The sequence below is a fragment of the Capra hircus genome, chromosome 28 (genome assembly GCF_001704415.2).
Source record: "Capra hircus breed San Clemente chromosome 28, ASM170441v1, whole genome shotgun sequence".
In the NCBI taxonomy this organism is placed as follows: domain Eukaryota; kingdom Metazoa; phylum Chordata; class Mammalia; order Artiodactyla; family Bovidae; genus Capra; species Capra hircus.
Genome location: NC_030835.1, coordinates 29,432,859 through 29,460,599, shown reverse-complemented (window position 1 = coordinate 29,460,599; position 27,741 = coordinate 29,432,859). Strand labels below are relative to the sequence as shown.

The 27,741-nt window shown below is 41.0% G+C and overlaps 1 protein-coding gene across 2 annotated transcripts in view; it reads right to left on the bottom strand.

Annotated features, from left to right (window-relative positions):
- Positions 1-27,741, bottom strand: part of ANK3 (ankyrin 3) — a 750,492-nt gene that overhangs the window by 373,818 nt on the left and 348,933 nt on the right. The window contains exon 1 of one of the 2 annotated variants that reach the window (XM_018042184.1): positions 3,952-4,603. The exons of the other annotated variant lie outside the window; for it this stretch is intronic. Within the exon in view, the coding sequence (XP_017897673.1) occupies positions 3,952-4,065 (114 nt within the window). The 5' untranslated portion in view covers positions 4,066-4,603. Of the gene's footprint in view, positions 1-3,951; positions 4,604-27,741 lie in introns of those variants that run through there. 2 annotated transcript variants of the gene reach the window in all.

Below are 27,741 nucleotides of genomic sequence, written 5' to 3'. Positions count from 1 at the left end.
GCCAAGAACCTTCCGTGAGCCCATTCGAGTTGAACTGGTGCGGGGGGCGGGTCTTGCTGGGGCTCCTTCTTTGTAGGGTGTTTAACGGTGCTCTTATCTTCTTCCTCCTTGTGCCGGGAAGCACAGCACAACACAATGTACTGTTGCTACTGTGCCTCATTTAGCTTTATCTCCAACACAGAATATAATGCCTAATGCCAGAAGTTATTCAAATATTTGCTGAACGAGTGCATGAATGCAAAAATAAAGCAATGAACATTCATTCATTCCTGCTCTGCCACTGGAATAGCTGTATGAGTTTGACATCAATAATCACAGAATTAATTGACTGATTATTCCTTTGTCATTCACAGAGAGAGAGAGAAAGAGAAAGAAATTCCATAGTGTCCTTTTTTTAAGTATAAATTTCCATGGGTCACCTCAAAGCTTGTTTCTTTTTTTTTTTTTTTGACAGGATGTAGTAAATACATACAAATTACATAAAAATATTGAATAAATCAAGGTTTGATACTAATATTCCTCACTACTGAAATGTATTTTATAATTTAATAATATAATGTGGAGAAAGGGCAAATCACGTGGGTAACACAGCACCAGAAGCCAGTGGCAACAAGGATGGTATGGGGCTGAAGAGCATTTGGGATTTCTAACTCTTGTGGGTTCAAGGTGGCTGGGACGCTCTCCAGACCAACAACTGCGGGCCAAGGAGCCTGCCGAATGCAGGAGATACAGAGTTCCTCCCTGCAAGGTGCTTAGTAAGGGCACGGATCCAATACTAACCCACCCACAGTCACTGTCTACCTTTGGCAGGCCTCCTACTTGCTGCCAACCTAAGCCCATCAGGAGAGAAAGGAGAGTGAAGCCAAAAAACAGATCAGGGAAGAGCAATGGGAAATGAGGGTAAGAAACTTTTACATTAGATACTCACTGAAACTTTTTTTCCTTAAAGTCAGGTGATAAAAGGATTAAATAAGTGTTCATTCATCAAGGTGAATTTCTTTTTTTAACAAACAGGAAGATTTTCTTTTACTTGACATGAAAGTTGTTGTGCCAAGAATAAAATACATCATTACTAAAATTCAACTAATCATAAATTCCTAGAAGTTTCCTACTTATTCATAGGGGCTTCCCAGGTGGTTCTGTGGTAATCAGTTATTCACGGTTATCAATATTCAAAAGAGACCAAATGTGCAGCTCATTGGGTTTAAAAAACTGAACTGTGAATCCTATATTAATTTTACATGCATATTATGATTTGAGTATAATACTTAGTAATATCCCATACAGTATGATTCTGTGTCATATAATCAAGAAAAGTTCATCTTGGGCTTGCTCAAACCTGAATTGAAGGGGAACCATGAATCAAATCCCTTGTTTTATAAACTAGATACTCTTAAGATTTCCTTTTGTATTTTGAGATTTTATGAGAGTGTTCACTATTCCTTTTTGTAATTAAAATATCCTAGAGGATATTTCTGCATATGAATGAGAATGAGTCCCATAATAACCTACTATATATGTGTGTGTGTGTGTATATATACACATTTTTTCATAAAATGCAAATGCAGTGTTAACTTTTTTTCGGTCTCACTGCACAGCATGTGGGATCCTAGTTCCCTGACCAGAGATAGAACCTACACTCCCCTGCAGTGAAAGTGTCAGTGAAAAGTGTGTAGTCTTAAGCACTGGACCGCCAGGAATGTACCCCCTCCAAATTATTTCAAAGCAGCTTTTCAATTGACAGGGGCCTACAACATGGAGTAAAATATAAAATAGCCCAGAAACCTTAATTAGGATTTTAGGAAAAGGTAGGAAAAAAGAAATTCAAAGTTGAAACAATTTACTTTGTAGAAAATAAGTGTAACATACACTGGGTCATGGAAGGAGATATAGAGCATGTCTTCAAAGTCATTTAACCTTAACTTTGCACATAGAAGTGGTCCATGCAATCATTTGGCTATGAATATTAAATCTTCTGTGATACATATACCTTTGATGGGGAATATATATACTATACTGTGTTATGAATTAAAAAGCACAATACCAATGGAAGTGTTATCCATGAGCCCCTTGCTGGATCTCCTCTGTGAGTGCCCTGAGAACAAAACATTTAAATCTGCCTGCACGTTGACAATAGCGATATTGATATTTCTCCATGTTCCCTTCTGGTTGCTAAGAGATTTACATTGGACAGACTCTGTTGTACTAAGCATTTTGATCCACAAAGCATTTGCTTCAGCTCAGTGAGCCCAGAAACTCCCTTTGGCTCACCCCTTCCTTACTTTGCTTTCGAGTCAAACAGGGGACCAGGCACAAGGACAGCAGACCTGTCGCTGCTCCCCCAGGACACGGCTGTCCATAAACCTGGCTCGGCCAGTAAGTCTTACACAGAATATCGACATTAATGAGGAAACTATATCTTTATACAAATTTATGTTCCTGTCCCTGTGTTTCTTAGAAGCCAGTTTATCATGTCGTGGGGGTGGAGGAGGGGGATGAACATAGAGAGGTCAAAGTATAGTGACCAACCCACAGACAAACCTAACTTTCACAAAATTAGACCAGAACCTAGTAAAACAAGGCAATTTCGTAACAACTCTGTTGTGTGAGGCTTTGAAATACACCTGCTGAAAATTTCCTAACTTAAGTCTGTACTGCTGTGAAAATATGTTCAAGAAGTTTTTTTTTGCGAGAACCCTGAAGCAGGAAACACCTATATTTAATGTCATGTGGCAGAACCACCGCAACTCTCTGAACTCAATCTCAGAAAGTCTGCCGGTAACAAAAGGCATAAGAGGTTTCTCTAGACCTTCACTTGGAAGAAAACAGCAAAGGCCCTGAAAATATTCATGATCACTCTTGAAGGAAGGTACATGTGGTGGATGAAATCTGCATGTCATTTGCAAGGCACGTGCATCACTGCTAAGAGCAAATTAAGAGGATCTTTCCCTTGGGAATTCTCACAAAGAGACATAAAAATGCTTTATGACCTGACTTCCATATTCAGATCACAGAGTTGTAGTCAATTTTTATGAACTGTCATGGAAGAAAAGTGATTTCGGGCCTCACTCTCCAAATCGGTATCTAGGATTCATATTTAAGGGCACAGCCCCCCAAAGGTAAGCACTCTCAGGCTGTAACTAAACACCAGTGACCCAGAATATTCCTCCTATTTGCTCCCCTGCATTAGAGTATCAGTAGGGGATGATCAATGCCCATGCTCGGATCTAAAGCAATCAGTGCTGAAGTCGCTGCCTTATCATGGGAATTCCTGCATTCAGGATAATCACTCTCAGCCAGTAGAGAAAGACAAACCTCTGTGCTTTCAGCAGTATTTAACAAAAGAAAAGTTATTTCCAGCAGCTTATTTCCATTGCACAACCTACCTAGGAAGTACCTTATGGAACTGAGAGTCAGAAGGAAAGAGGGAACCAAAGAAGCAAAGCAGGAAATGACTTTACTGTTACGTCTTTAAGGTCACAGATCTGCCTGAAAATGCACACATGTGACACAGTTCTAGCACAAAAGCTCCTTTTCCATGAGACAGAACTGTAAGAAGTGCAAAGGCTGCTTCTCCGGTCTCTCCCTCAATTCTAACTCACCGCAGTGCATTTAACCTTGACTGGGCTGGAAAGAAACTACTTTGAACTCCCTTGCAACACCTTTCCATGTCATGGAAGCAAGCCCATGCCTATGCAAAGGGCAAGCCTTCCGCATCAGCACTGCAATCCCCCCACACGGGATAAAATCTTCCCTGCCTTGCCCACCCTACACCCGTGGTCTAGCACAGGGTTTCTATCATCTGTTCCCAATTTACACACCCAACTTACACACCCAATTTACACTCTACACCGCATGTAAAAACAGCCCCGAATGCTTCTCACAGATGCCAAGAGGAGATTAAAACATAAAGGATCCAGGCAAGATCTATGCACTGGCATACATAGCTACCTTTTTCTTCCGATCCCGGGACCGTTTGCGGTGTTTCCTTTTTTTCTCTGTCTCTTCTTCAGCATTGATTTCTAAATCCCGGGTTTTCTTTAATTGGGAGGCCGCATGAGCCATAATGCATTGAAAAGGACCCTCTCAAGCACGCAGGGCTTCCTGGTAGAAGGTGATATCCTCAGGCACCTTTAATCAGGCTTCCAGCAGCATTCCAATCACTGGAGAGAAACCTTGGACTCCAAGCCGGAAGACATTCAAAATGCCAAGATGCTGGAGAAGCCGAAGCTTTAAAAACCCCAACGATGGTTTCCAGACTTCATCCTACACCTCCCTGTACCTGAACCTTTACACGAGAGTGCAGCCATCGTAAAGCATTTACCGTAGTGAAAAAGACAGCTGGGACACAGGAAGCTGTATTATGGCTGTATCCCCTGCCACCAGCTGGAAGTGTCTAAGTGATTCCTCGGAAGGGGGAATGCTGCAAAGGATGCTTCTCTGAAGGGAAAAAATCAAGAGTCACCGCACATGCAGGAGCAAAAATCCAGCACTAATTCTGAAAACCTATTTTAGAAGCCTTCGGAAAAGAGGCAGGGCTGCAATTTATACACCACCACTAGGTCTTCACAGAGCAGAATTTAACCCGTAAGAGAATGGAGCGGTTCCTACTCCAGTGTAACTGCTGATGGTGACAAAATATATAAAATAAGATTTTACAAAAGACACTCAATTTCGCTGTGGAGATCCTGACTGCATGATGGGGAAAACAATGCAGGCATTGCTCATCTCCACACTGAGGCCTTTATGCTCAACTATCAGCCTAAATGCATTTTGTGGGGGAGGATTCACAGAAGGGCCTGTTGTCTTTTAAAAACAACATGCTGATTACAACACATCATACAGCGGGCCGTGAGCATGTTGGTGTAGGGAACAGATGCCTGATTCAGAGGGGTTCCCCAGGACTCTCCCCTCCTGAGGTCCGGGGGTCACAGAAAACCTGCGCTGCAGTCAGGGGCTCCGAGTCGCAGAAATGTGGACTCGGCGTTCATGTGCGCTTCAATCACCTTACTATTTTTGCCACCTGAGTCCTCAATGACTGCAGCTTCTGAATATTCATGAGGTGAAGTGAAGCAGCAGAAGGGCTCAAGGCCTGCTGGGCTATCTTCTGCTAGGATGCACGCACTGGAAGAAATTTAATAAGTCAGGAGTCATTCATATACACAGCACATGGTGGCCAAAACATGGCTGAAATGTCAGTCTGGACCTGAACCATTCTAGGCCCCAGTGAGAAAGCTTAAATTCCCCAAGTAAATGAGCAGGGGGAAAAAAGATGATGCTTCAGTGAAAAGACTTAGTGTGTGTGCTTCTAATATTGAAAGTCCTTGACTTTGGAAATCAGTGTGTTTTAAGTTTGCATGGGGTGGTGGTGGTGGTGGTTCAGTCGCCAAGTTGTGTCCAACCCTTTGCAACCCCATGAACAGCAGCACGCCAGGATTCAGTTCGCAGGACTGACTGTTAGAATGTGTGGAGGCCGAAGCATGCAGTCCAGAGGGGTTGTGCAAGGATTTGGTTGCAGGTCCCTGGAGCTGCTGTTCACCTGCTTCATTAAGAGCCCCAAGTGTAAGTTCCTGCCAACAACTACTCACTGTATTTCTGATTTGGAGACCAAGAACTTTCTTCATTCTTCCCTAGCAGGGGGACTTACATCTTCCCTTGGGCAGCAAAAGACAATGGAGAGCAAAGGAGGACCATGGCCGTGACCTACTACGAGTGGAGTGAAACAGATGGCCTCACTGTGAGCCATTTGAACATCACCGTGGCCCAATATTTCTGAGGGCCCACTGACACTTGTGTGCTTGCTTTCCCACAGAAACTATCCACATGAAGGAAGAGTTGTAGAAAAGGTCCCAGCTGCCTACAAAACCATCGTCTGACAAAAAAGCAGGGGCAGGGAGGAAGGCAAGGGACGAAATGTAACTCAGATCCAAAAGCAATAAACTGTATTTGGAGCTTCATAATACAAATAAATGTTTTTCTATCAGAAGAAGTTTTTCTTGTAATAGTAATAGGTGGGGCAGAAAATATAAAAAGTTAAACTTTTGTGTGCTTGCTCCTGATATTAACCATCCTGGACTTCTGAGGAATATTCACAACATTTCCTATCCTTATTTTCAGCAAGCTGAAGAGGATAGCCAGCTAAAAAACTGGCTGATTTCCCACTGGCTCCAGGATCTCTTTTTTTCTTCCTTTATAGATACTAATGCTACTTTAAAATGTTTTTATAAGCACACCTGACCAGGGTAACTTTGCCATTTAAGGCTGGCAAAGCTACTGTCCCATTGATCTCTATCAGCAAAAGCAAAGATGGAAATTAGGAAAACATGTCCAGGTATTTTTGGACACATTTCTCTCTGGAATAATTCTTTGCTTTCCCAAAATGTTCAGAAGTTGAGAATAAGTCACAACTTATATGCCGCCATAATATGATTTTTTTTTAATAGTGGATTTTGCAGTTAGTCGTTGTCCCACCAAAACTAAACTCTGAGACATAGCTCATTTAAATTTCTCTATTTTACAGAAAATATGGGCTTCTGTTTGACACTTTTAAACTAGAACTTTAAATAGCAAAACTGCCAAGAAAGGCAGCTCTGTGAGTCCCAGGATTTGATGGTATTATCACTAAAGTCTTGGTCCCTTTCTTCCTATCCAGCACACACCCTGATATCAAGCTCCTGGTGCATTTATTTATTATTTATTTATTTATTGCAAAGGCATTTACCCAAGATTGCCATAAACATTAGCATTTGTTCCTCCCAAACTAAATTCACAGTTCTAACAGTAATTCTAGAAAGCAAGCTCTTATCGTAGCTGAAACAACCAAGAAAAGAACTTTCAAAAACTTAAATTCTTTGCCTGAAGTTTTGTAAAACTTTTCTACTTCAGTCTCATGAGATTGTTCTCTTCTGGGTGATGATCCAATTCATTCAAACCTTCCAAGCAAAACTTTGCAGCTGGTGTAAGAGTAGGTCTCCAACAGAGGGGCGGGTCTCTGCAGCAAGAAGGAGATGCAGAAACAGCATTAGAGTACGCTGCACCTCAAACAGTAATGCGAGGTCCACCGGGGAGCTTCTCCAGGCCTGCTCCCTGACACTGGCATGAGGGTGTAAGGAACAGGGCTTGCATGGGATGGAGCGGCCCATCTGAGGAATGCTGAAGCTACAGAAAGTTAAGGAACAACTCTCAAGGGAACAAAAAAGCTATTCCGGCTTTATACAAATTCCAGGTACAAGAATTCCTACACCAGCTTTTCGAAACAAAGTTAAAGACTGATCTTTCAAAATTTTATTAGCTGCAGAAATCTTTCCTTTGAATAAGCCCTATAGGACAGGCATTGAGAATAAACCAGAGAGTGAAGTTACCTAGCTGAATGGAAGGGACACTGTCTACAGCCCTAAGTTTTAGACTTCCTCAACCTCCCACCTGAAGGCAGGCTGGATGAGCACGGTTTGAAATTTGAAATCTGGCACTCGGCAGCAAGGAGTCCTGATCTTTCCCTGGTGTCTACCTTTGATTACAGAAATTATATCAATAAGTGATTCCTTTTAAACCTTCCTCTTAATCTTATTCAAATTAATTCCTGATTTCTGATCAGAAGTGACATGTTTCATTGAGACCTTCTTGTCCTCACTTTATTAGAGTGTAAAGCTAGTATAAAACAGTAAAAATCACTTTCCAGTTTGGCATCCGGAATAATGGCTATACCCCCAAATAAATTCTAATCCAGGAATCAAAACGCTGTGACTAAAATATGCCAATGAAAGTAAAACCAAATCAATACACTGGACATTTCACCCGAGCTGTTTTCTCCTCAGTTTGGCAAACACCTTGCCAGGATTCCAAGACAAGTTTGATTATTCTTCAGCCAATTAATAACTTGACTACTCTCGGTTGTCATTTATACTGCGTCTCCACATTGCTCAGCTGAGCTGACACACAAATAGTGTATTTGATTTCTGTGGAGGTGATACCGTCTCTTGGTGATCTTGAAGTTACAACAGTTTCAAAGTGCACTTTGAAAAAAAAAAAAAGGACATAGTGATGTGGAGAAGTGGAGGGTGGGTAGTATATAAAGAATGGGGGAGGGGAGCAGGAAAAAAATGAAAAAGAGCAACGCTGCCAGCCACCAACGAAGCTGCACCTTCCCAACCCTGCCCCCGGCTCTTGATAACAAGGAAAGTGCATGTTTTGATGGGATCAGAATTATTTCATGCTGCACCCACTCCAGTTTTCTCAAGAGCAGAACAGCCTCACCATAAGAGAGAGTCAAAATATTTTTCCCTCAGAAAGAAAAATGGATCCATCGTTGCTGCATTAATTTTGGCACCCTAGATAAAGATGATGTCAAGAGATCTTGAGCGGGCTCTGAACAATGTGGGGCACAAGAAAGAGAAAAAGCACTGAGCCTGTCAGTGGTTATAAGAGACAGAAGGCACCCTAGGAAATGCTCAACTTACAGCCACAGGTTATTCTTCATTTTCAGATGAGACACATGGGGAAAAAAGGCAGGACTAAATCGTACGGAGGGACTGGTGGTCCTTTTCACACTCCTCAGAGTGGGCGGCACCTTTGGATAAATGAGCGCTGGCCTTGGTTCCATCTGTCTTAGTACTTGGTTTGCCCTCCGTCCCTGGAGCAGGCTGTCTGTCCAACTCACCAGCATGACCTCAGCCTGGAGCCAGCCAGCTGGTCCAAGCTGCCAGCTGCTTCTGCCACCTCCCCTGGGGGGCGGGGGCAGGTTGCCGGGGATGGCTCCCCCGTGGTCTCTCCATCACACACACGCTGGCCGGCAGAAAGAAGGGGATCCCTGGATGCGCATGAATGAACCCCCACAGGCACAGTCCCCAGACTCTGTCCCACCCAAAGGAGGGAGCTGGCAGTGCCTGGTGGAAGAGTGAGCAAGAAGCCAGCACCCAAAGTCCCGGATGAACAATTGTACCGGACAAGTTGCTTCCTCCCTGCAGGCCTGGTCCTTACAGGAGAAACAAGTGGAACCAGATGACCACAAAGACCTCCACAAAGGAGCCCCAAAATCCAATGACCTGAGGTGGCAGAAGGTGGTACATGTTTGAAAGTGAAGAAAGACATTTAAGAAAGGTTTATTTAAGAAGAATTTATACAGTTATATGTATAGGATAAACAAGGTTTATCCTTGTTTACAGGATAAACAAGGTTCTATTGCATAGCACAGGGAACTACAGTCATGGTAACCCATACATATGATGTGAGTTATATATACGGTAAACCATAACGGAACAAATATGCAAGTACGCGTGTAACTGAGTCACTAGCTGCATAGCAGAAATTAACACGTCACTGTAAATCGACTACTTTGTTCTTGTTTAGTTGCTCAGTCATGTCTGACTCTTTGCAACTGCAGCCCGCCAGGCTCCTCTGTCCATGAGATTCCTTTCATAAAATTTTTTTAAAAATGAAAATGCAGCGTTTACAACCTGGGCTGGCCAAAACAGTAGCCACCAGCCCTATTTAGCGATTGGTAATGAAATAGTACTAGTGTGACTGCAAAACTGAGTTTCTAAATTTTATTTAATTAAGAAATTTATATTTAAAAACATTCTCAGTTCAGATATTGGAACACATTTAAGTGTTGGAGTAATTTGGAAATGTGAATTTACTTTTTCGCTTTTCATTTTATAAAAGATCAAGTATTTCTGACGACAATTTAGCACCCACATTGAGATGTAAAATACACACTGGATTTCAAGACACCATGAAAAAAAGGCAATGTGAATTACCTCAGTAATAATTTTATATATTGATTCACGCTGAAGTGAGGATATTTGGATATGTTCAGTTAAATAAAATATACTAAAATTAATTTCACTTTTTAAAGAGATTTTTAAATGTGTCTATTTGGAATTTAAAATTATGTATGTGGCTCCCACTACATTTCTATTGGACACTGACAGTCTATATAAAGAGCTTATCTTAACAAAAAGAGAGCCCAACTTGCCAGCAGGTATTATCCTGCAGGCAGGTATTTCTCCAAACAAGCATCAGAAGATACTTAGCAGTCAGTCATTATGCTTTCCACATGAAATGTTAAAGGACAAAAACACGTGATGTTCTCAGGCACTTGTGCTAAAAGCAGCATTCACATCCTCATGGACTCATTCTGCTGCTCACCACATTTGGCTTCTGGGACATACAGGTGAATGGGACTTGGTCCCACTCCTCAAATCATCAGTGAGAAAGAGGGACAAGGAAACTGACAATTATAACACATATACAGGTGCTGTGGAAGCAGGGGTGTGGACCTGTAATACAAACCCAAGCGGCAAGTATGCAGAACAATGCTCTCTAGGTCGGGTATAAAGACTCTCTTTCCTATCTGCAGAATTTACAGTTTCACAGTTCAACACCTCACATTCTTAGTCTACCTGGCCAACTGTCCATGCTTGAGCAGACAATGCAGAATTCGCCCTAGAGCCCAGGCACTCTCATAGATGCTGGTGATAGGACGGTCAGTAAGATGGCTGAGGTCCCCTTCTCTAAAGCTTTCATTCTTGGGAGTATGGGGTGGCAGGGGTAAATCAGTCAACAAACCAATGAAGAAGAAAATCTCAGTCAAAAATGAAGAATATAACTGGATTGAAAGAGTCGAGATGAGGAACAATTGTTCACGGGGCCCTCTGCTTTCTAGTTTTAGAGCCTCAAGATAGTGAGAAGCCACTGAGTTGAGTTTCCATTGTATTAGGCTAATAAAGTGAAAGTGTTAGTCATTCAGTCACGTCAGACTCTTTGTGACCCCATGGATGGTAGCCTGCTAGGCTCCTCTGTCCATGGAATTCTTCAGGCAAGAATCCTGGAGTGGGTAGCCATTCCTTTCTCCATGGGATCTTCCCAACCCAGGGATTGAACCTGGGTCTCCCACCTTGCAGGCAGATTCTTTACCCTCTGAGCCATCAGAGAAGACTTTATTAGGGTAGCAATTCCTCCCAATTAGCCCTCTGAACCAAGAAGCTGAGCACAGTGGCTGATAATAAATGTGAATAGGCTCAATTCAAATATATTACTGAAGATAAAATATGTTTCTGTATTACTTTTCTCCTAAACTATCTGTATAACTATAGCTTCCATCAGTCTTTATTAACTTATAGTTGAATAAATATTCCAAAAAGGTTGACTTTTTTACTCCATTACTCCATCAAGTAATGGAGTAAATTCTCCTGTGTATCCATGGAATCAAGTCTCAATGTTTATAGCCAAACAGTGATATTTCACTGAATCCTTGTAATTTAATATTTATATCAGAGTCATACTTAAGGTGGTCCAAAGGGAAGAGAATGCAAACACGCAAGAAAGGCAAAATAGTTCTTCTCTTAACTTTGCTAAAAGTAACTGTAAGACTTTAGAGAAGCCCCTCATCCTTCCTGAGTCGCTGGTTCCATAAATGTAGGGATGGAAAGGAATTCTAAAGTCTCTCCTCTCTGCTGACCTATGTGCTCTGGAATTCTGAAATACAGTCACGGTAGGATGCAATGATTGACCTATGTGGGCTTCCTCTGCTGGTGTGTTTTGACCAAGACACAAAGAAAGAAAGTTCACTTTCAACACATTTCTTTTAAGAGACATCTAAACGGCAAATGTGTGAAGAAGCAGAGAGGATCTGTAGACGTGGGAAACTATTGGCTGACTCAGCGATCATTTGCTGACCCTGAATATGAGAGAGCGTGGTGTACAAAAGAAAGCAAAGACTTAGTTTTTAGAGAATGGAGTATCTAATTAGTTGATTCATGATGTCATATTCTAGTGACCATGAGTAGGATCAAGCAACTGAACACTATGCCAGGTGACATAGAGGAAGTCATAGTAAATAGTCAAATATTCCCATTAAAACTCATGTAGCAATCCTATATCATATTGCAGACTGGACCAATCATGCAGAGATTTTGCACGGCAAAGAAGAAAAAATAATGACATTTTCTTGGATCTGGAACTGATTTACTGCCGTAGAAGGAGATACATGCAGAGTTTATAACTACTTCCTTCTGGAATGGAAATAACAGTACGTGCTCCTTACCAGTATGTTTTCAAAAACTAATGTTTACGAAACAACATGATTACCACAAAAGACAAAAACAGTACGTGTACACACGAGGTATTATCAAGTTGGGGCAGGCTGTACTATAGACTGGCCCTCAGGGTTCCTAAATACATGTGCGACTCCTCCTCTTCCTTCTTGTCCTACAAACTTGGTAAGTCTTGGAACATTTCCTCTTCCACGTTGATTCAAAAGGCAAACTGAAAATCAGATGAATTAAACTTTCTATTATATGGTCCACAACTTGGCACCTTTTTACTTGTCCTTCCATTACACCATACCAAGATATAATCACAAGAGTTAGCAGAGTAGGTACTGGGACATAACGTTTTATGTTTGGGAAAAAACTTATGAGGCTCTTTTGAAAAAGATAAAGGTTTAGAACAATTTTCTTTTTCAACCAATTATCTCCTAAAAGAAAGGGTGAAGTGGGGAAATATTTTTGCAAATACTGTGAGGTGTAGTTTCATCTAGGCAGATTTCATCCAACTCATTTTTTTTGTATTTAATATCTTCCATGGTAGAGATCAGCAAACAGTTTTGTAAAGGACCAGACAGCAAGTATTTGGGGCTCTGCAGGCCATCTGGCCTCTGCTGTACCTGTTGGACTTCCCTGCCCTAGTGCAAAAGCAGCCAGAGATAGCAGGTAAATGAACAAATATGGTTGGGATGCAATAAAACTTCATTTGTACATACTGAAATTGGAACTTGGGTCATCTTTCTGTGACCATTCTTAGTATGCAGGCTGTAAAAAATGAGGCTGATCCCCTGGAGAAGGGCATGGCAATCCATTGCAGTATTTTTGCCTGGTGAATCCCATGGACAGAGGACCCTGGCGGGCTACAGTCCGTAGGGTTGCACAGAGTTGGACACGACTGAAGTGACTTAGCATGGCACTGCATACACAGAAATAAAATGTGTGTATTAATTCCTTCACTTACAAATGTATACTGGGCACCTCTTTTATTGAAGTAGCATAATTCTACATGTGTATTCAGGACACCCAACCAGCACTCAGGAGAGTGAGAGTGAGATCAATTTGCAGTAGGACAGCTGATCCCATCCGCCATTCAATTCAATGGCCATCTGCCCCAGAGTGAGCCTCCAGCAGGACCACAGCCACGCTATTCTCTATGCAATGCATAGGACAGACATCTGGTTTACTATGTTTTTTTTCCTTCCCTGGGGTGGCGACAAGGCAGAAGCAACTCTAGTGTTTTCTATTTTATTAGTAATTTACTATTACATTCTAAATATTTCCTACTAAATTACTTCCATTACTTTGCAGGGCACAGGAATAAACAAATATTTATGGAGAAGCCTCCCTATTTCCAAAAATGTGCTAAACTGAGTCAGAAATTAAAGAGAAAATCATAGCCTTTAAAAAAAACATCAGAATCATGCTCATGGACGTAAATGCTTCTTTTTGACATTATTTTATTAAAAGAATGAAACTTGGAGGTTTGTCAATAGTTAATGCCTGGACAGGGAACCAGATCTGTCAATAGTTAATGAATGGTGAGAACTTCCAGCAAGGATGTGGCAATTGAAAATGCGGAAGTTATGGGAAGAACAAGCTTAGGTCTGGGACCCACAAGAAACTCTATCTGTTCTGAAGGAGAGTGTATTGTCCTTTAAGAAATGTCAGATCGGTTTGCTCCCCTTCATCTGCCCACAGCCTCCTCCCTCCCCCAACACATACACTAAAGTGTTAGTCAGAGAAAGGGAAAGCCAGATGGTTTGGGGGATTAGCAGTGAGGAAAGGCCCAAGTTTCACCTCAAGGTTGTTATTAAATTCTAGCTCGCATTGGCAGGGATACAGAATTCAGGCCATCTGAGAGCTCTTTGGGAGTCTTGGTCCAGTTCCTAATGAGCAGGTGTTGACACGGAAAAGGCTGCCTGTACATCGGCACTGCAGGCACGGAGCACTGCAGCTACCTGGGTGTTACCTGGACGGTGCCCCATTCTCCCCAAGACTTCCTCCCGCCCCAGGAAACCATGCTCAACTCCACACACCCAGCCACATTCTGCTCCTTCTGGCAACAAACCTAATAAAAATCCATCAACCAAACAATTTAAAGTGTTGACTGTTTTGCAGATGTGGTGGTTTGACGATACTCTGCCCCCCTTTAAAAACAAAACCTCTCCAGCAAAGCCAGATTTCATTCGGGGCCCAGAAAGCTTCAATACCCCCTTGAAGATGCGCTTATTCATTACAGATGACACACTATATTAACCATTTCTTTTCACTTTTTTTTGGCTGTGCAGCATGTGGGATCTTAGCTCCTCCCACCAGGAATCGAGCCCTATGCCCTCTGCACTCAGAGAGTCAGATCTTAACCACTGCACTGCCAGGGAAGTCTGTATTAATCATTTCTTAGATCACAACTGATCTCAACAGTCTATTCAACGAGAATAAGACAGACATCAAAACTTCCAACACAGGGTTTTGTTTTGTAGCCCTGTTACAATCTAGGAGAATTTGGCTAAACTATATTCCACCAGGGATTTACTAAATAGAAATACCACTGTACTACAGCTGTGTGCAACATACGCTTCCCTGTCAGGGAGCTCGTCAATTAGACTAGCAAGAAATGGCTAACACAGAATTATGGCTAACAGTTTAACACAGAAGCAATACCCATGTCTGCTTTTAACAGTAATTGTCTAGCCAACAGATTTTTTTTTTTTTAAAGACTCTGGATCCCATGATTACATGAGCTTTAAGAAACAAACAGGAACATTGATTCTGCTTCCAAACCAAAGTTTACAAGCCTGTTTCACAATGGTGATGTTTTAAAATAAAGACATGATGGTTTTTAGAGAAAAAGTCCCCCAGTCTTTATGAGATCTTGTGAAAGTTAAGAGCAAAACAAAAATTCTAAAGGAACCGCTCCATTTCATGATGTTGTATTCTCCTAGGGTGGCAATAAAGCCAGCCTTTTGTATGCTCAGATCATCTTGAGTTTTAGGTAATTCTGTACATATTATAAGGCTCAAACCTCATATAGAGAGTAGCGACAAAAATACAAATAATCCTGAAACTGTAAATCAGTAGGGCTTTTTTTAAAAGTAACTTTTATTTACCTTCCCCCATATCATCCATACATATTCATTCTAAAAATTGCAAATCATGGATTTAAAAAAAAGGAAAATACAATCCACTTTTCCACCATGGCTACTCACGTGTTAGAATGACTATTACCAAAACGATAACCTACCTCTGGGATTACACAACAAGTGTAGGCAAAGATGTGGGAAAGGCGAATCTTTGTGCACTGTTAATGGAAATGTAAATTAGAAAACAGAATGGAAGTTCTTTAAAAACCAAAAATAGAACTACCATGTGATCTGGCTCTTCTACTTCTGGGTATACAGCTGAAGGAAAAAAAAAATCACCATCTCTAAAATATATGTGTCCCATTGTTCACTGCAGCATTATTTACAATAATCAAGACATGGAAATAACCTAAGTGTCTATCAACATATGAATGGATAAAGAAAAATTACACATATCTGCACACACAAATGGAACATTATTCAGCCATTATAAAAAGAAATTCTGCTGTTTCTGACAACATGGGTAGATGGTGAGGGCAATACGCTAAGTAAAATAAGTAAGACCAAGAAAAACAAATACTCTATGATCTCACATGCGGAATCTAAGAAAATCAAACTCAGAAATACAGAAAGCAGATTAATGGTTGCCATAGAAGTAGGTGGAGGGTGAGTGAAATGGACGAAGATGGCCAAAAGGTACAAACTCTCATTTACAGGAAAAGTTCTGGAAATATAACACACAGCACGGCAACTAAAGTTGGTAATAGTGTATAGTATATTTGCAAGTTGCGAAGAGAATAGATCTTAAGAGTTCTCATCACAAGAAAAAAGTTTGCAATTTGTAATGTGATATTAACTAAACTTATTGTGGTGATCATTTTCTATATATACATATATCCAATCATCATGTATACCTAAGACTCATACAGTGCTCTATGTCAACTATATCTCAATAAAACTAGAAGATCACATTGCCATCATGCAGAAATAATAACCATCACAATTTTGCTGTATATTTCCCAAGATTTATATATCATTACATCATATATATATATATATATATATATATCACTTATATATATCATTATGTACCACAATATAATCACACAAGGGCTTCCCCGGTGGCCCAGCAGTAAAGAATCCACCTGCAATGCAGGAGATGCAGTTTTGATCCTTGAGTCAGGAAGACCCCCTGGAGGAGGATATGGCAACCCACTCCAGTATCCTTGCCTGGAGAATCCCGTGGACAGAGGAGCCTGGTGCGCTATGGGCCATGTGGTTGAAAAGAGTCGGACACGACTGAAGTGACTGAGCATGCATGCATGCATGCATAATCATAAAAGTAGCAATAAAATCTGCCTTTAAATATATATATATATTTACATGTGATGAAGCTCCAACTATATATAATGAACATCCAGGCAGCTCACTAAATACTCTTCCGTAACTTTTAAATGGTTGTATAGTATTCCATGTGATGAAAAATGCCATATTTTAAAAAAATTCAGTCCCCTTCTATTAGACATTTAGATTAATTCAATTTTTCCATGAGAAAAACAATGCTGTAAATGACTACTCATATGAGTTCACATACCCATAAGTAACTTAGGATAGATTTCTGGAAAGGCATGACAAATTTGACTTAATGGGTAGACTGTATACTTAGGGACTGATTAAAAATACAGTTTATTTCCTATGTCCAAGAATTTCTCTATTGATGGACAGGATGAGAAACCTAGGGAAATATATTACCTATGCTAGGTAAACTGACTACCTTTCTTTTTACTTATAATTTATCCATAGTTGAGAATTATTAAGAGCTGGACTGTTTTCATAAGCCCAAAGTCAACATATCTATGATAATTTTATCAGTGTCACATTTTGAATTCCTCAAGGACTATGGAACAAAAAATGCCTTGAATCTCTACTGGTTTGGGGTTGTGTAGACAACCAAAACTTATACTGACTTATAACACCAAAAAAACACAGAAATAATTAAAATCTTCTTAAGTATTAATGGGAGGGATAGTTTTGCTCTTGATGAGACACCAAAGAACTTACTGTTCTGTAAAATCCAGAAAGATGCACAAAGATTATAATATCACAATACAGATAATTTAAACAAAATTGCCAAATTCATAACACACATGCTCGCATGCACATAACAGTTGTTCTATAATAAAACTCCTTAATATGTGAAAGATTGCCAAAATGGTAATAATCCTCCCCTAACCCACAGCCACAGTTGTTTGGATCTGGTAGTAGGTCTGTTTCTCCACCTTGAAACTAACTCTGAATTGTTCTTATGACTTACTTTGGTCAAAAGAATGTGTGGGGAAAAAGCAACTATAGCCCTGCAGAGGTTAAAAGGATTTTCACATTTTCATTCTCTCCAGGAACACTGGCGATCCACCACGTGAATAATCCTGAGTTAGCCTGCACCATGAAGAGACCACATGGCCCACCACCCTCATTGCCCCAGCCAGAGCCTCAAGTCCCAGAAGCAGGGCACCTGGTGGATTGGCACCTGAGCAAAGACTCTTGTGTAAACCTGATGGACTCTAAGAACTGCCTAGCTGATCCTAGTCCAGATGGCCTACCAGAAGCAAAACAAATGGTTATTATTTTAAGTTATTAAATTTGGGGTGGTTTGTTACACAGTGCAACTGATGCCTTAAAAGTCAAGAGAATACAAATTAAAATACGAAGAATTAAAGAGAAGGCAATGGCACCCCACTCCAGTACTCTTGCTTAGAAAATCCCATGGACTGAGGAGCCCGGTAGGCTGCAGTCCATGGGGTCACAGAGTCAGACACGACTGGGCGACTTCACTTTTACTTTTCACTTTCATGCACTGGAGAAGGAAATGGCAACCCACTCCAGTGTTCCTGCCTGGAGAATCCCAGGGACGGGGGAGCCTGGTGGGCTGCCATCTATGGGGTCGTGCAGAGTCGGACATGACTGAAGCGACTTAGCAGCAGCAGTAACAGCAGCAAGAATTAAAAAGGAACTATCACTATAAAGCCTACAGACATTAAAAAGATAAGTGAATATTACAAATGACTTTTTGCCATAAGTTGAAAACTCAGATGAAATGGAAAAATTTCTCAAATAAAGACTACTCAACAAAACATACACAAGATTAAAAACTGAAAATAGAGTTGTCATCACTTCAGTTGTTCAGCCGTGTCCAACTCTCTGCGACCTCATGCACTGCAGCATGCCAGGCTTCCCTGTCCATCACCAACTCCCAGAGCTTGCTCAAACTCATGTCTATCCAACTCATTGGTATTGCCAACAAAGGTCCGTCTAGTCAAGGCTATGGTTTTTCCTGTGATCATGTATGGATGTGAAAGTTGCACTATGAAAAAAGCTGAGCACCAAAGAATTGATGCTTTTGAACTGTGGTGTTGGAGAAGACTCTTGAGAGTCCCTTGGACTGCAAGGAGATCCAACCAGTCCATCCTAAAAGAGACCACTCCTGGGTGTTCATTGGAAGGACTGATGCTGAGGCTGAAACTCCAGTTTCATGCCATCCAACCATCTCATCCTCTGTCGTCCCCTTCTCCTCCCTCTTTCAATTAGTTCAATTTCCCAGCAAAAGGATCTTTTCAAATGAGTCAGTTCTTCTCATCAGGTGGCCAAACTATTGGAGCTGTCATATGATCCAGCAATTCCACTCCTGGGCATAAACTCTGACAAAACTATAACTTGAAAAGATACATGCCACCCCCACCAGTCCCCACGTAAATACAACCAATATTTACAAAAGCCGGGATATGGAAACCACCTAAATGTCCACCAACAGATGAGTGGTGGATAAAGAAGATGGGGTGCAAGCAAATACTATGCAGCCATTAAAAAGAATGAAATCACAACATCTGCAGCAACATGGATGCAGCTAGAGACTATCACACTAAGTGCAGTGAGTCAGAAGGGGAAAGACCAACACTATATGGTATCACTTATACATGGAATCTGAAACATGACACAAACCAACCTATCTATGAAACAGAAACAGACGCACAGACACAGAGAACAGACTTGTGATTGCCAAGGGTGGGCAGGTGGGGGGAAGGAAGAAAGGATTGGGAGCAAGGGATTCCCAGATGCAAACTAGTAGAATGGATGAGTTATAAGGCCCTACGGTATAGTACAGGGACTATATTCAATTTCCATTTTGGTTTATCACATAATAAGACTATACATATATATGTATATAAAGGATACAGGTATGTATAACTGAGTCACTCTGTTGTAAAGCGGAAATGTATTAGCTAATGTGTATTCAGTTCAGTCCAGTCGCTCAGTCGTGTCCGACTCTTTGTGATCCCATGAATCGCAGCACGCCAGGCCTCCCTGTCCATCACCAACTCCCGGAGTGTACCCAAACTCAGGTCCATCGAGTCGGTGATGACATCCGGCCATCTCATCCTCTGTCATCCCCTTCTCCTCCTGCCCCCAATCCCTCCCAGCATCAGAGTCTTTTCCAATGAGTCAGCTCTTCGCATCAGGTGGCCAAAGTACTGGAGTTTCAGCTTTAGCATCATTCCTTCCAAAGAACACCCAGGACTGATCTCCTTCAGAATGGACTGGTTGGATCTCCTTGCAGTCCAAGGGACTCTCAAGAGTCTTCTCCAACACCACAGTTCAAAAGCATCAATTCTTCGGCACTCAGCTTTCTTCACGGTCCAATTCTTGCATCCATACATGACTACTGGAAAAACCATAGCCTTGACTAGACTGACCTTAACCGACAAAGTAATGTCTCTGCTTTTGAATATGCTATTTAGGTTGGTCATAACTTTTCTTCCAAGGAGTAAGCGTCTTTTAATTTCATGGCTGCAATCACCATCTGCAGTGATTTTGGAGCCCCCCCAAAATAAAGTCTTACACTGTTTCCACTGTTCCCCCATCTATTTCCCATGAAGTAATGGGACTGGATGCCATGATCTTCGTTTTCTGAATGTTGAGCTTTACGCCAACTTTTTCACTCTCCACTTTCACTTTCATCAAGAGGCTTTTTAGCTCCTCTTCACTTTCTGCCATAAATCTAGACAGCATATTCAAAAGCAGAGACATTACTTTGCCAACAGAGGTCTGTCTAGTCAAGGCTATGGTTTTTCCAGGGGTCATGTATGGATGTGAGAGTTGGACTGTGAAGAAAGCTGAGTGCCAAAGAATTGATGCTTTTGAACTGTGGTGTTGGAGAAGACTCTTGAGAGTCCCTTGCACTGCAAGGAGATCCAACCGGTCCATCCTAAAGGAGATCAATTCTGGGTGTTCATTGGAAAGACTCATGCTAAAGCTGAAACTCCAATACTTTGGCCACCTGATGCGAAGAGCTGACTCATTGGAAAAGACTCTGATGCTGGGAGGGATTGGGGGCAGGAGGAGAAGAGGATGACAGAGGATGAGATGGTTGGATGGCATCACTGACTCAACTGACCTGAGTTGGGGTAGGCTCCGGTAGTTGGTGAAGGACCGAGAGGCCTGGCATGCTGCAGTTCATGCGGTCGCAAAGAGTTGGACATGACCGAGCAGCTGAACTGAACTGAACCACGTATGATATTAAAACAAACCTAACCAAGTTAGAAACAGAAGGAAATTTCCTCAGAATGATTTTTTAGTAGTTTATCAACCTACAGAAGCTATTACGATAGCATAATGGTGATATATTGAACTTTCCTCCTAAGAGTAGGAACAAGGTAAGTCAGTCCACTCTTGCCACTTCTATTCAATATCATACAGATCTTAGCAATGTAGTTATAAGGCAAAAAAGAAAGTCGTAAAGACTGGAGAGAAAGTAAACTGACCCTTTTCATGGAAAAATGCTAAGGAATTTACAAAACAACTGCTAAAAGAAGTAAGTGATATAGCTTGATTTCAGAATATAAGATCAATACAAAAAACCATATACACTGAATAATTGGAAATGAAATTTAAACAAAGAAACACATTTTTGAAAGTACTATAATCCATAAAATATGGAGAAAGAAGTCTAAGACATACAAGACTTTCACATTGAAATTACACTGAAATCATTGCTGAGAGATCTAATTAAGATCTAAAGATCCAAATAAATGTGGAGATATCCCTCATTCATGGACTGGAAGTCCTAACATTATAAAAATATCTATTTTCTTCAGATCTAATCTAGAGTCATAACTCCATCATTTTTTTAAACAGGCAAACTTAAAAATTTGTATGAGAATGTAAGGACCTGGAATATCTAAAGCAATGTTGAAAAATAAAAACAGATTTGGAAGACTTATATTACCTGAATATAAGACTTACTCTAAAGCCACAGTGAGTATGAGTGTGTGGTACTGGTGTTGGGACAAGGAGATCATTGGAAAAAACAGGCCTGCACAGATACCTTGAATTTATTTATAATAAAGGCATTAAGCAATTCATAGGGAAAAGAATATCTTTTGAACAAACTGAGTAAAGCAACCTCGTATCATATAGATAATAATAACTTCTATCTTCACTTCAGGCTTCCCTGGTGGCTCACATGGTAAAGAAACTGCCTACTGAGGAGGAGACCCAAATCTGATCCCTGATCAGGAAGACACCTGGAGAAGGAAAAGGCAACCCACTCCAGTATTCTTGCCAGGAGAACTTCATGGACAGAGGAGCCTGGCAGGTTGCAGTCCATAGGGTTGCAAAAGAATCAGACACAGCTGAGAGAACACACACACACGTAAACATACGCCCCACTTCACAGTATACGCTAAAAGGAACTACAGAGCTGTGTATCTTTACCAGACACTTACAAGGGCCCAGCCCACAAAAAGTTGCTCATGATTGTTAGTCATTGTGGAAATACAAATTAAATCCACCACAAGACACCACTATCAGCTACCGGAAAGGCTAAAATTAACAAGACTGATACCGCCAAATGTTAGCAATAATGTACAACCACCAGAACCCTAATACATTGTTAGAAGGGGTGTGAAATTATACAACCACCTTGGGAAAAAAGGTTTCCCAGTTTCTGACCTTATGAACTAACAAATCCACTTCAAGATGCTTACACAGAGACCAAAAACCAGGTGTCCACAAAAGACCTGTATAAGAATATTCAAAGTAGATTTATTTACAATAACGTAAAACTGGAGACAGCCCAGATGTCCATCAAGAGGTGAATGAATAAACTACAGAGTGTATATAAAATTAATACTGCTTAGCAACCAAGAGCAACAAAGTACTGTTATACACAACAACACACTGAGTCTCAGAAACATAATGCTGAGTAAAAAAGATCAGAACAGAAGTTGTCTCTGGGAGTGGCTGTGAAGAGATGAGGTGGTAGAAATATTTTACATCTCAACGAGGCTAACTTGTAAAAATTCATCAAATGGTACAATTAGGTTTTTTTTTTTTCATTCCATTGTATGTACTTCTCACCTAAAAAGAGGAAACACTGATCTCCAGTTAGTTGTACTAATGTCAACACCTTACTTTGAAATGCTTAAGTAAAAAATAAGATGGATTGATGGATGGATGGAGAATCTGGTAGATGGATATATGAGAAATAAAACAAATACAGCAAAACTTTAATTGTTGACTCCAGATGGTGGGTAAATGGGTGTTTCCTGTATAATGTTTCACCTTTTTTATATATTTGAAAATTATCTTAATAGCATGTTTGAGAAAACAGAACTGATTACTATATGGTAGACCACTTTTGTTTCCATACAGTTTTCATATTTGAGAAGTTATTTTCTCACAATCCTGTAAGATAGATAAGACTGGCATCATTAACATCATTAATAGAAGTTAAGTATTTTACAACTGAAGAAACTGTCTCATAAAGGACCTGTTCAAAGTGTCAGGGAAACAAATTGTAAAGCAGTTTGTTGTTCAGCTGCTAAGTTGTGTCTGACTCTTTATGACCCCATGAACTGCAACCACCAGGCTTCCATGTCCTTCACTAACTCCCAGAGTTTGCTTAAACCCATGTCCATTGAATGAGTGATGTCAGCCAACCATCTAATCCTCTTTTGCCTATTTTTCCTCTTTCCCTCAGTCTTTCCCAGCATCAGAGTCTGTTCCCATGAGTCAGCTCTTAGCATCAGGTGGCCAAAGTTTTGGAGCTTCAGCATCAGTCCTTCCAGTGAATATTCAGGCTTGATTTCCTTTTGGATTGACTGGTTTGATCTCCTTGTTGTCCAATGGACTCTCAAAGAGTCTTCTCCAGCACCACAGTTCAAAAGCATCAATTCTTGGTGCTCAGCCTTCTTTATAGTCCAATTTTCACATCTATATGTGTATCATCTGCATATCTGAGGTTGTTGATATTTCTCTCGGCAATCTTAATTTCAGTTTGGGATTCATCCAGCCTGGTATTTCGCATGATGTACTCTGCATGTAAGTTAAATAAGCAGGGTGACAATATATGGCCTTGACATACTCCTTTCTTAATTTTGAACTAGTCCATTGAGCCAGGTTCAGTTCTAACTGTTGCTTTTTGTCCTGCATGCAGGTTTCTCAGGAGGCAGTAATGTAGCCTGGTATTCCCATCTCATTCAGAATATTCCATAGTTTGTTGTGATCCACACAATGGCTTTAGCATAGACAATGAAGCAGGAGTAGATGTTTTTTGGAATTCCTTTGCTTTTTCTATGATCCAGCATACGTTGGCGCTTTTATCTCTGGTTCCTCTGCCTTTTCTAAATCCAGCTTGTATATCTGGAAGTTCTCGTTTCACGTACTGGTGAAGCCTAGCTTGAAGGATTTTGAGCATAATCTTGCTGGCATGTGAAATGACAGCAATTATACAGTAATCTGGACATTCTTTGGCATTGTTTTCTTTGAGATTGGAATGAAAACTGACCTTTTCCAGTCCTGTGGCTATTCCTGAGTTTTCCAAATTTGCTGGCATGAGTGCAGCACTTTCACAGCATCATCTTTTAGGATCTGAAATAGCTCAGCTGGAATTCCATCATCTCTGTTAGCTTTATCTAAGGTCCATTTGACTTCACACTCCAGGTTGTGTGGCTCTAGGTGAATGACCACATCATCATGGTTATCTGGGCCATTAAGAGCTTTTTTATACAGTTCTTCTGCGCATTCTTGCCACCTTTTCTTAATCTCTTCTGCTTCTGTTAGGTCCTTACCACTGTTGTCCTTTATTGTGCCTGTCTCTGCATGAAATGTTCCCTTGATATCTCCAATTTTCTCAAAGCGATCTCTAGTCTTCCCATTCTATTGTTTTCCTCTATTTATTTGCATTGTTCACTTAAGAAGGCTTTCTTACTTCTCCTCGCTATTCTCTGGAACCCTGCACTGAGTTGAGAGTATCTTTCCCTTTCTCCCTTGCCTTTCACTTCTCTTCTTTTTTTCAGCTATTCGTAAGGTCTTCTCAGATAACCACTTTGCCTTCTGGCATTTCTTTTTCTTGGGGACAGTTTTGGTCACCAGGTCATGTACAACACCATGAACCTCCACTCACAGTTCTTCAGGTACTATTTTACCAGATCTAGTCCCTTAAGTCTATTCATTACCTCCACTGTATAAACATAAGGGATTTGATTTGTGATAACTGAATGGCCTCGTGGTTTCCCCTACTTTCTTTAATTTAAGCCTGAATTTTGCAATAAGGCTTGACCTACCCAGGTTGGTGGGTGTCCAGTATACTACTAGGGAAGAGCAGAGAAATAGCTACAGAAAGAATGAAGAGGTTGAGTCAAAGCAGAAACAACACCCAGTTTTCGCTGGTTATATCTGGTGGTAAAAGTAAAATCCGATGCTATAAAGAACAATATTGCATAGGAACCTGGAATGTTAGGTCCATGAATCAAGGTAAATTGGAAGTGGTCAAACAGGAGATGGCAAGAGTGAGCATCAACATTTTGGGCATTAGTGAACTAAAATGGACTGGAATGGGTGAATTTAATTCAGATGACCATTATATCTACTACTGTGGGCAAAATCCCTTAGAAGAAACGGAGTAGCCCTCATAGTCAACAAAGGAGTCTGAAATGCAGTACTTGGGTACAATCTCAAAACAACAGAATGATCTCAGTTCATTTCCAAGGCCAACCATTCAACATCACAGTAATCCAAGTCTATGCCCCAACCACAAATGCTGAAGAAGCTGAAGTTCAATGATTCTATGAAGACCTACAAGGCTTCCTAGAACTAACACCAACATCATCAGGGACTGGAATGCAAAAGTAGGAAGTCAAGAGACACCTGGAATAACAGTCAAGTTTGGCCTTGGAGTATAAAATGAAGCAGGGCAAAGGCTAACACTTTTGCCAAGAAACTGCACTGGTCACAGCAAACATTCTCTTCCAACAACACAAGAGAAGACTCTACACATGGACATCACCTGATGGTCAGTACCAAAATCAGACTGATTATACTCTTTGCAGCTGAAGATGGAGAAGCTCTATGCAGTCAACAAAAACAGGACCTAGAGCTGACTGTGGCTCAGATGATCAGTTCCTCATTGCAAAATTCAGGCTGAAATTGAAGAAAGTAGGGAAAACCACTAGGCCATCATAGGGGTCATCCAGGCATGACCTAAATCACAGTAGTTTAGAAGATGGCGAACTTTTTTTTAAAGGGTCAAATTGGGAATATCTTCGGCCATACAGTCACTGTCACAGCAACTGAACTTGCTTGTATAGCATGAACGCAGCCATGGACAGTTTTGAAATAAGAAGACAAGGCTGTGTTCCAATAAAACTTCATAAAAAATAAGCAGAGACCAGATTTGGCCCAGATTTGAGTTATAGTCCCTTGGACTGCAAGGAGATCCAACCAGTCCATTCTGAAGGAGATCAGCCCTGGGATTTCTTTGGAAGGAATGATGCTAAAGCTGAAGCTCCAGTACTTTGGCCACCTCATGCGAAGAGTTGACTCATTGGAAAAGACTCTGATGCTGGGAGGGATTGGGGGCAGGAGGAGAAGGGGACGACCGAGGATGAGATGGCTGGATGGCATCACTGACTCGATGGACGTGAGTCTGAGTGAATTCCGGGAGTTGGTGATGGACAGGGAGGCCTAGCGTGCTGCGATTCATGGCATTGCAAAGAGTCAGACACGACTGAGCGACTGAACTGAACTGAACTGACTGAGTTATAGTCTGCTGATCCCTAGATGATAGCTTGTAGTTTCTCATTACAGAGGGTACAGATAACAGGATTGATTTTAAAGGCAGACTGATCTGTGTTTTACTTACTATATGGGATTATTATAACCCATTAGAAAATGCTTATAAAGTAACTAGAATAGTGCCTGCTTTATAGTGGATAGTAAGTAATTCTTTTTTTTCATTACCTTGCCTTTTTCTTATTTATTTTCACCACTACCCTCTATTGGCCTGGATAAGTTACAACAAGAAAACAAGCTGCTTAATGTTGCTTGACCAAATTAATCAAGCATAGTAGACCATTTGTTCAGGAAATCTATACCAGTTGCACTATCAATGGAAAGGCATTGTTTTTCCTGCATTTTCTAGGATAACCTTCAGACAGAAATGCACATGAGTCCTTGGGGTTTCTGGTCAGTTACATCACATGGAGGTCCCGCTTACTGCCCCTCACTCCATATCTGAGGCAACAAGTTGGCTGAGTCTGTGTCAGGCCACTTCTCCAACCTGCTTGTTTTCACTTACTTCTTATTGCTCGGCTGTGTATTATTTGCATCCTAAATCTCGCTGAAAATCAAATTTTTCCTTAACTGTGTGCTGCCTCCACATTCCCTTATCTTTGGCCTCTCTCCAAATACAGGGAAGGAATTGAGGCAGCAAAACGTTAGTGAGGACTGTAAGGTATTCTCCTCTACAGAACTGTGCAGATGCAAATTATCCAATCATTCTTTATTATTTAGCATATGAAGGGGCAAAGTCGCAAGAGTACAGCCAAACATCAGGTTACAAAAGAGCCATCTTCTGCCTTCTTTAAATGGCGTACAAAATAATACCTTCAAAATACTAACAGATTCATTAAATGAGCATTTACTGTGTGCCAGGCATGATGTTAACTATTTCATTCTTCTGTTCATTCACTCATCAACACGTAGGAAATATCTACTACGTGACGGGATTTACAGAAACTATTGAATGCATCTACCCAAATTCCGAAAGGTGGATAATTCCTGTCTTACAAACTGTGTAAACTGAGGCTAAAAGTAATTAAGTTAACTCTGCCAATGTCCCATGGCCAAGAGTGGCAGAGTCAGTATCCAGCACAGGCGACCGTTCTGCAAATTTTTAGTAACTATTGCGAATCTGTACTTAACGGCACTTGTTTCACAGGTTTCTGTAGCTGCGGCACTTGTTTCACGGGTTTCTGTAACTGCTTTGCCTTTTTCTGATACGTTTGTCCTGTATCTGCCACTTTATTATCTCAGTGAAGGATGACATCAGAAGGCTCTGTTGCTATGACTGTCCCCCGAATCTCTCACATTGCTCTATGCGCACCAGGTCAATAACTTCTGTGATTCTTACCCTCAACTCCCACCACCGTCTGTTACAACAGCTCACTCTCCAGCACACCCCCAACATAATGTTTTCTCATTTTATTCCCAGCTCCTCTAGAATGAAACCGCGGAAGGCAATAGGGTCAGGGACTCCCTCTCCTACAAAATGCTCCTTCCAC